This window comes from Schistosoma haematobium, chromosome 1 (assembly GCF_000699445.3).
Source record: "Schistosoma haematobium chromosome 1, whole genome shotgun sequence".
NCBI lineage: Eukaryota > Metazoa > Platyhelminthes > Trematoda > Strigeidida > Schistosomatidae > Schistosoma > Schistosoma haematobium.
The window spans coordinates 56,502,123-56,512,697 of record NC_067196.1 but is presented as its reverse complement, the minus strand read 5'-3'; the positions used below and the strand labels follow the sequence as shown (position 1 = coordinate 56,512,697).

The following is a 10,575-nucleotide window of genomic DNA, read 5'->3' as shown; positions in this document are numbered from 1 at the left end:
GAGATGTGACAGCAGTAAGATGTTTCCTTCAGACAACCAGTATAACAGCGATGCTGCCTTCCCATAAAGGAGGGGCGGGGTTAGAGAAGGTCGACGCTAAAAACGCACACCTCGCCTTATCCCACGAATATCCGTCTCCGGCGGTAAGGTCCCAACAAGTAATGAATGAAAATGACACGAAAATTACAAAAAGGTCGTGTGTGACCGACCTCAAGTACATGTCCCTTGGGCATTGCGGTCATACTCTCAGGTCATTAAGATCACCTCTAATACAATGTCCTCCTCAGGTACCTCCAGAAGACCCCTTCCACGGTGTGGGAAACCGGAGAGTGATAACCGCCCTCATACCTCTAACAGCACTCAAGACCACTGACTGAGATTTCTTAAAATGTATACCAACAGTGGTAGTTTTTCCTAAATACTAATTCTTCGCAGTTACAGGCTAAATGGATATTCATATTAGTATAGTAAACTTGAAAATAAGTGATATGGAACGTAATTGTTTAATCAATTGGAGTGAAAACGACATATGAAACTGATTTTTCTTCAATCGTTTGTGATATCTGTAGTTACGTCTTAAGAAGGATTATAGATGCATCATTGTATAATACAGTAAATGTGTTCACACAGTATTATTGTTAATTACAACTCAATTCAATTTATACAAATCTAACTGTTAATCTCATTGTAAATAAATCATATAAAATATGATTTATTCCTAAATTATTTCAATTTACTTGAAGAGTTAAATTAGTCCTTATCACCAGTATTCGTGCCTTTTCTCTTGTGCTCATGTTGCCGTGTAGATTCGTTCTGGGGTTACTAGAAGCGGTTAGAAAATCGGGTCGAGCGTTCATTTAGAATTACCGTTAAGACAAAACAATTTCACTTTTTATAAGGTCTGACAGTAAAAATCTAGATACTTTTCACTTTATATGAGATTTGTTAAATGGATCTCACTGTATATCAGTACTGATTTTCATACAGAAACTCAAAGTTAGTGTTTGTTACTTTTAAATATCAGAGGGTTATGAGTTAGACGAATGAATCGCAGTAGCCAACAATTTGTTGAAGTGTAATTTCTTTCAGTGTCAAATATCAACAAACGTTCATAATTATTAATGGATTGGTACGTTTCCTACTTTCTACTGATACTTTATACGACATTATTTAACTTTGATTAACGAGAGCTGAAAAAGGAATTCCATAACAAGTGTAAACATTCAATAACCAACATGATTGTGAAAATAACCCGTTGATGTCAATTCAACTTGTCAAGTACGTGCTTATTTAGTCGACCTTGAGTTGAAATGTTTGTGTGAAGGTTACTAATACAATCCGACTATCCATATCGAAAATAAAAGGGGATTTAAAACCGCAACCTGTTAGTTGAAAGTTAAGTGTCTTAATAGCTCAACCGCCGCTCCAGTATTTATAACAAAATAAAGATGAAGTACTGGCCAACATCAGTGCATAAGCATTACAGAATAGGTTTCTTTTTTATTTCAAGATATAACTCATTTATAGGTATAACATTACACTAAACATTTTAAGTAATTTTCTAAGTAAAATGGAAGCATGGCAAGCATAGTTGGCAGTTCTCATTTACGTGAAATTCTTCCAACAATACGTTTCCAATGAATGTTTTTTATCTACTTGAAACAGATTAACTCAAACCAAAATAGTGTTTTATACAATGATGAAAAGAACCGGTTGATGAATACAGTTAAAATCAACTTAGGTAATTTCTTGTTTCACTTCTCAAAAAAGATATCAGAGAATGAATTAATAATAAATTATCAACCGTCTTTCGTACTTTTGATAAGAAAAAGTATTAGTCGTCTGGTTTAAGAAGATAGGAAATCAGTGGTTACTGCAATGATTACACACTAAGCCTATGATGAGTAAATCCTGTTATCAAACTAGTAAAATTTATTCATAAAGCTAATAATATATATAATAATGCATTGTATTTCGTATGTGATTATTAGAAAAGCACACAAACAGCTATAATGCACCTCGGTCTCACTTTCTGAAGTATACTGTTAGTACAAGGGGTTGAAACATGTTGGATAAGATGTAGCTATTGTAACCTCGAAGTCGAATGGCCTTCGAAGTAATTGGTCCCCGTTTTATATATCAAAACAAGTTATTAAAATGGAAGTATATTCGGCTGCCGAGTGGTGGATTTCGCTACTAGGATTTAACGAACAATATCAAGTCTATATTCAACAATAACACTTATCATTTCTGATCATAATGTGTTATGATCTTCATTACCTTTCTCTCTCTCTCCCTACCGGTTCAAGACGGTTAAGTTTTAAAGTGATCCGATTAAATAAATCATGCTATTAATTTTCTCTTCGTAAGAAAATGTCATTCGTCCAAAAAAGACAACAAGTATCATTTTGCATGTCAAAAAAATTTGTGACTCTTAGAGTGATTGATACTGGATTAAAGTTCTAACCAGATTGTTAGTCACCCTTAAGGCTAAAAATAACGAATCCTAGAAAATTAATTGTAGACAAATATTGATACGTTCTGCAAAAACGCCAGATGTCCATTACGTTTACAAGAGGGATATTTTTAACATAAATAAGTAAATCCATAGATTATTATTATAAAATTCTTCAATTAATGTAAATATATTTGTTCACCCTTTCAAAAGATCTGTAATCACATTGTGATTATTGTTGGTAGATTCGAGACAATACTATCGTTATTGAATGAGCTCAAATTGATGAAAAGAAATGGAATTATTTCACGAAATCAGCGACCTTAACTTAATCTAGCCTTAGGACTGTAAGGTTAGTAGATAAAGTATAGACCACAGACTAGAAATAGAACGCAATAGATATTAAGAGAGAATAGACCGATGGAGATCTAAAATTCGCATATACTTCTGAATAGTGAACAATAACTTGTTACTCGAATTCAAATAACATGGAATCTTTCGATGCTTGTTGGTTAGTTGAGACAGGATCATACTGATGCTAAATTTCACTTATATATCCTATGTAACTATTAAGATGAGTTTTGAAAGGGATATTCACCATCATCACCACCACATTGGACAGCGCTTCAAAAAACGCTTACTAGTGTAATAAATGAAGAATAATGCAACTTGATGTAGAGGTTCATGGCAATTTGACGAAAACAGTCAATCATTTACTCAAATTGCTGATACTCTAATGATTATTCATCAACTGTGCGACCCAAACTATGTATCAGTAAATTATCAGCTAATAACAAAGTCTAGTTACTGGTAAAGATCAACTGAATATGCAAATTATTTGCCTGTCGTCCGCTCTATTAGACTTCATTTCCCGGTGACATTTTATAACCAAACACTATCCTAGAATTGTGTTCGTCTTAATGAATAGTTATTATACTATAGGTTTTGGATTAATATCATTAAAATTAAACAAACTATTGAAGTTATAATAGTAATAAATTGAGTATCTTGCACAAGATACGTCCGAACTCAGTTTATTTCTATAATACTCAAAGTTTTAAGACAAATAATAATTGGAGGTTACTGTTTTGTGTTTCGAACTACCAATTCTTTCATTTACTGCATTGTCTTAACAATAAAAGCAGAGAAAATCCGTGAAGACATAAATCTAAAATTACAGATGACTGAAAGTAAGTAAACATAAATGAACTTCATGATGAAATACTATTTATTGTACAAATTTGAACCAAATTTACAGAAGCAGAAGTAAAAATATAGTCCGCATTAAAGTCTCATTCCTTTTCTGACCGTGATCCAACCGTCATCATCAGGTTTGTTACTGTATTCCATACGTTTCTTGAAATAATTCTGCAGAATCGCTTCCGAATCACTTTTAGCCTTTTGATAATCTATTATCCATTCGGGATTCCGAGATAAATAGCATTCTGTTATAATGAAAATAACCTAGGACATAATTCTAACATACCAGGAATGTTAACATCGGTCAATTCGAACTCGTAAGTTGTATTCATTGGAGATACTAGAATTTTTTCTACACATTCTGATTTGTTAAATTCAAAGACACATCGAGCTTCAGGCTATTGAATTTCCGAAAGTTAACCAGACAAAATAATTGCAAAAACCTACTGGTGAGTAGCGTAAACTAGTTATTTCACCAAATAATTTAAAGAAATTCAACAATGACTTCTATACAGTTTGAAATAAATTATCAAACAATTACCGCGTCCATTAAAGGATGTACATTGTAAATTAGAACAGATTTTTTCCCCAATTTTTCTGCATACATAAAGTGAGTAATACATTTACCCAAACTCACGGGAATCGCTACAATTATTTGAAATAAACGAATATACTATTGTGTAAAACTGATCTGTTAAAGGTTTATACATAATCAGTAGCGACTGGTCTATACATATATTGAATATTTCACCCAAATGATCCTACAATCCTTGTATATCTAGAGATTCGAAATAAAAAACTGGACACTTGTATTTGTCTATTGAAATACGAAACATGTTCTCAATGAATTTGAAAGACATTTTGGATTTATTAATTATCAACAGGTTGATGTGCGACAATATGAGCCACATCAATGTCGCAAAAAATGAGGGTACTAGCAAATTTCCTAAATCCTATGTAAAGTGAGATGACAATCCGTAATATGATGGAAAGTAGTGTGCACAACACTGAAACATCTTTATTTACACTTAATTATGAAAACAACCTAACCAAATAAAATAAAAGGTTTGTTTTGTCAGACACTTTCGTGAATAACGAGATGGACCGAATTTAAATAGCCCCAGTAAATAACTAAAGAATTGCTGGTTTAACAAAAGTAGACATCATTTCAAGCCTACCAATTAGTCCTTTAATTACCAGTGGTTCATTCATCATCATTTAGCTTGGTCTGTGTTTGCAGCAATAATATACAATGGCAACTTGATCTAAAATGGGCAAAGTAGGGGATATTTAAAAACTTTAGGCTGGTAACTAATTAAAGAAGCAAATCTAAAGATCAACATAATAAATACGAAAATTCAAGTGGCAGATTAGTTCCTATTCTTTGAAAGATACTATGCAGTAAATAATCCACGATCAAAAAGTGAAAATCTGAAATGGTAACAGGAAAATCCCCTCTATCTAGGAAGGAGTGTATATCCACCCAACACAACATGAATGCCACGGTATTTCTGCCTGATGGATTTCTAAAATATCTTCAGCAAATTCTTTTTCGAACTACTCAGGAATCCTATTGTTATAATATTTTATATTAGAATATGAAAAGTATGTTAACTGAAAACATGTGGCCAGCTTTCTAAAATGCTGGATTTTTCTACTTTCTCACTAAATAAAGACAAAAACTTTCGGTGTGTTAGTCTGTGAGGTGATAAACCTTAGGGTTATTTCCTTCGAGATAACGACTTAATAAGCATACATATAACTGCTGTATTTCGATGCAATCTAAAGGTATAAAATTTTATACTTTACCAGCTTGAGAATTACTGAGTGACGTTTTACAGAAATAAGTTAAGCAGACTTTTTTACATTCACTTGAAAGCAATAACCCCAAAATAAGGGATAATATTTATACAAAAAATTCAAACTATTAAACCTAAATTTTCTTTGAACATAATTCAAGTCAATGTTTCAGGAGCTACAGTCCCGGAGAAAGGGACTCCATCCCCTAGTCTTCGAAAAATTGGAAAATCTAACTAGCATCCAACAGATTTCATGAAATCAGCTATTACTGAAAGGCGCACCAAAGAAGTACATAAACCGACTAAAGGCTTAATCTCGATAGTGTCGACCGAATCAAAGCTTCCGAAGTACTATCATCCAAACTAGTTGTATCAAGTAATACTTGTCAGGAATATGGGTTTCCACCATTTACCGTTAGCATTTTTACAGATACGCTTTTAGAATCCTTATGAGCTAAGAGATCTAGATGATATAGTACTACTTAATAAAGAGATTGGTAGAACATTGAGTCTCTCAAATGCTTTGAATAAGGGTGCAAAAACTATTTGAATGCGTTCCTATTCCTTTAAACATGAAATATAGCTGCAATACCAGTCTGCATCAATGCCTAACCCGATTACAAGCAACCAGATAGTCAAGCGAGCTGATTCATTACTTGTCTTTGGGGTGCTATCAGCCCTGGTAAGTTGGCGATTGAATAAATTTTAGCATAGATACATAAGATTGGTTAGGGGTGCAAATAGGATATTTGTGTTTGTCAAGTGGTAATTATTTTGATAATAGTTGGCTTTCTACTGCGGTACCCCTGTGGCAGCCAATAAACTTTGATCATAGATCTTTTCAAAGCGTTACTGATGCATGAAACCAAGTCTTAAAAAACGCATAAAATGAAAATTCCAGAAATTCAATACGACTGATTGGGGACATACTAATGGCATCTTGGCATGAGATGTGTTTGAGCCTTAGTGTTTTAAGTTACACTGCTTTGTGGAACACTTTAATGGCCTGTTGTACCGCGTGAGCTATATTAATAGGAAAAACTTAAGGTCCCCTATGTATTCGAACGTCTACTAATGATACTGCTAATGGTTTGTCATTGTCCAGACAGATTTTAGTGGTCACTCATTTGCTGAATTGGCTTGTTGGTCAATTTAAATAATAGACCTTGGTGGTTGCTTTCTACTTTTTTATCTCCCCGTGTCCCTTGTACATAATACACATTACTATCACAAAATAATGAGTAAAACAGTTGTGTAAGCGAAGTAGGTCAGAAATAATACATCAATATAGCACGAACGGCTCGTCAGTTTTTAGTGTTTATGTAGTCGCGAAGCAGGATGAACCTGTACTATTAAGGCTACAAAACGCCTGGATCGTGTTCAGTTCTCTGAAAACCAATATGACGGTAGATGATCCCAACACAGGATATATATATATATATATATATATATATATATATATTTAATGGTGAGTAAACAGATTTATCTTGCCAGTATTTATATAGTTATCCCACTGATCAATACATGTATTTACAAGTGGATACCTTAATGCGGTGATCCTACGAGCGACTAATCGAGTTAGCTAGAGCCCCTTAGGTCATAAACACTGTAGGAAAATGTAACCATCCTACAGCTAACAAATGCCATTATTCTGTGACCCGCGAAAGAACAGGAAAATGTATTTAAACTGTACCAAATGGTGAGGATTCATATGTACTTGTTATATTCAATGATGACTGAATGTTTCCCGATCCCACTTTATCTTGTTTCGTGGACGAATTTTCAAATGTTTACCCTACTGCATTGTTGATAAATGATCTGGGAACCATAATGATAATGAGCAAAGTCCGATCACAGGAAAAGAACCCAAGGGACGGTGGGTCTATTTACGAAAAGTATAGATCCAAGACTCAGATGAGGCTCTATAATTCAAATGAAAACAATTTAATTCCTTCATTGAAGACCAACTGGATGGAAGGTCTGGTGCCAACAATCATGATAACTTCAGTACCAAATTGATACATTAAGGATGAAGTTAAAAGGCTCATAATTGAATCCACGTGGTGCAGATACATGTTGGAGCCCATTCACGCTTTATATAACGAGTAGGACTAGCTTTAATCACTGGATAGTGACTGTGCAAACGTTTAGCCGTCTGCAATAAAGGGGCAGTTACGGATTGACTAGTTTGCCTTGTTAGTCAGCTGAGCGAGACTCTAATTTATGGACGAGCCAATCAGAAGCGTTTTGGAGATCTCAAGTTTACGGCGCCAACTTCAGTGCTTAATGCTAACGTACATTCGGTTCACAGGGAATTTTGTACAAAACGTGATAATTGAGCGGTTATAACAAATAAAACGGCGAGACTATAATTTGTGGACGAATCAATCAGGTATAAGATAATAGATCTCGGATTTTAACGCGAAAGCCCTTCATCCATTTGGCTAAATAGATTTCTGGCATTATGGCTGATGTCAGTACGCGATGAAAACCCCATATATAATTCCTAACTGAGGCAAACTATGACAATTATCGCGAACTGGATAATAAAAGTACCAGTAACACGCTGCAGCCAGGTACTACAATATATACGGATGATTGGAGAGCCTACAGACTCCTACATAGGCTTGGCTATGTGCATCGTGTCGTTATCCACAAGTAGCATTTTGTGTAATCAACAACCGAAGTGCACATAAACAATATTGAAACTATGTGGTCGAGGCTGAAAGACTTTTTGAGACTTTATCATAGCTCCAGAGGCCGACTATTCTGTAGCCGTATGGATAATTTCCTCTACTACATGCATTACGATTTTAGAACCTCTGAACCTCTTTCTAACCCTAACAAGTTTTTGAACCACGTATAAGAAGTGTATCCACTATATTTCCTTGGTTTTGTATAATATATTTCTACTCAATAACTACTGTTCGCTGATTGACTAATATTCTCAAGGTCATTTAAAATTCGTTCAAAGGTCGTCCATAAGTTAGAGTCTCGCCGAAACCTTTATAATATTATAACCGATATTCGTGAGACCGCATTTGGAATATGAGATTCGAGCAGCGAGTCCTTGCTTCATGTATGAGGCAGATATGCTGGAACGCGTCTAACGACAAGAGACTAAAGTGGTAAAAGGTCTATCTGACCTATATTATGAAGACAGATTGAGACACCTCAACTTATTCTCGTTATCTTACCGTAGAATACAGGGTGATCTAACATTGGCTTACTGCATACTGAACGATGACCTTGGTATCAATGTCTTATTCCTTCCTTCCGTCCAGGACTGATCATTTGAGAGGACATTCTAAGAAATTTCAAAAACCGAGATCACATAGTCTACGTTTGGAGTTTCGTTTCTCGCAACGAGTAGTGAACTACCGAGATCCTCTACCAAAACACGTGATATCAGCACCTGGTAATACATTCACAGTGTTACAAATTGAAAGGATTAATACAGGTCAATAGGCCTCCTATTCTTACTACTGAAGCCCTAATACTAATTCCTTACACTAACTTACAACCATCTTATGAACTGAGTAAGTTGGAGAACTTTTTCAAGCTCACTTAAGCCTTTCTTAAATGCCACTCATAAGTAATAGTCCCACCGATGTTGTATATGCAGAAACATCTCTTGACACTAGATCTATTCACCTCAATAACGAAAACTATGGAAACGATACCATAAATATCCAAACGCTACTATACAGTCAAAAGTGTGAGTCTTTTAATTCGAAAAACGCTTCAATAACACCTCTGAAGTAGTTGCAGAGAAAACAAACACACCTTGTCGTAGCGAAAATTTTGAGACGAGCGAGCATCGACCTTCAAGTAAGTCATTAAAATGGTTCAGATGGTTCAAATGGTTGTGGACAGAATAGAAGAAGCTTTTGCTTAATAGGCTTCCGTTTCTAGTGGCAGGGAATCATCAATATCTCCAGGCAGAAACTTAAATATATTAACTATAATAGATTAGAAAAAAAGAAATCGGTAACTCATAATAAGATGTTATCCATAGTCCTTAAGAATAGATCAAGTTTCCTCTTAAAGGACTCCTGGGAAGTCGCTTAGACTAGCTAGGCTGGCAGCGAATTCCAGCATTTGACAACTCTTAAGGAGTAGAAGTTGTGTCTACAGTTCGTTCTGCTATGTTGTATCTCCAATTTCTAGGTGTTACCCCTTAGATTTGTATTGAGACTAAGCTTTAGTAGGTGTTTAAGAGGATGTCCAGAAGTGTCAGGGATACTGTAAGCCATCAGAATGTCACCTCTAAGACGCCTATACCTTAATGTGTGAAGGTTAAGTGATTGGAGGCGCTCTTCATATGGTTTAAATTTGAGTCCCCGAACTGATTTCGTTGGATACGCTCCAAAGTGACCTTGTCCTTTTGGAGTGAGGGGGGAGTACTATGTTTCCGTACTCTAAATGGGGACAGATGAAACTATTGAAGATTGTGTGGAAAGTTCTTCCGTCAAACTGGTCAAAAATGCGCTTCAATGTCACCAGTGCAAGGTTTGCTCGAAAGGCATTTTTGCCACAGTTAGCGTAAGACTTCAAATCGTAGGGTACCAGCACTCCTAAATCTTTTTCGACTCGGAATACTACTAGAGAGGAGTTTCTTAAATTGTAGCTGTAGTCGGCAACATGCCGCAGATGGACTACTTTACACTTTGAAGTGTTAAAGGTAAGTCTGTTATTGTCTGCCCAACTTTGAAGTCGAGTCAGATCCTCCTGAAGTGCCTGTATATCCCCTTGGTTGCGTGTCTCTCTCCAAAGTTTCACATCACCAGCAAACAGTAATAAGTCTGACGATACCTGTTGTGGATGATCATTTATATAAATCAAGAAGAGAAGAGGTCCTAGTACTGAGCCCTGGGGTCCCCACCTGGACATTCCGTAGCCTGAGATAAAGTGAAGTTAACCCTGACCTTAGAATGTCAATTTTTCAGATATGAAATGAGCCAATCAATCAGAGGTGGTCTGATATCAATCGTTTGAGCTTAATGATAAGACATATATGGTTAACCTTATCAAAAGCTTTTGAGAAATCAAGGTAAATGATACCAACCTTCCCCTTACAATCAAGGATGCTTGCCCATCTGTCCACCGCAGTCGGCAGGT

General features: G+C 35.5%; 1 protein-coding gene across 4 annotated transcripts; it reads right to left on the bottom strand.

Annotated features, from left to right (window-relative positions):
• Positions 1–3,660: 3,660 nt before the first annotated feature.
• Positions 3,661–9,299, bottom strand: MS3_00001672 (uncharacterized protein). Of its 4 annotated transcripts, none has more exons than XM_051209144.1 (6): positions 9,241–9,299; positions 4,834–4,920; positions 4,197–4,252; positions 4,103–4,162; positions 3,942–4,053; positions 3,661–3,900 (listed from the first exon to the last, which is right to left on the bottom strand). In XM_051209144.1, exons 2-6 carry the CDS (start codon positions 4,871–4,873, stop codon positions 3,740–3,742), a joined length of 429 nt encoding a protein of 142 aa, XP_051074573.1. In that variant the 5' UTR covers positions 4,874–4,920; positions 9,241–9,299; the 3' UTR covers positions 3,661–3,739. The 4 variants fall into 4 exon arrangements, with proteins under 4 accessions (XP_051074573.1, XP_012793826.1, XP_051074574.1 ...); XM_012938372.3 differs by having other exon boundaries at positions 4,197–4,300; positions 9,241–9,285; XM_051209142.1 differs by lacking the exon at positions 9,241–9,299 and having other exon boundaries at positions 4,293–6,843.
• Between the last annotated feature and the right edge of the window lie 1,276 nt (positions 9,300–10,575).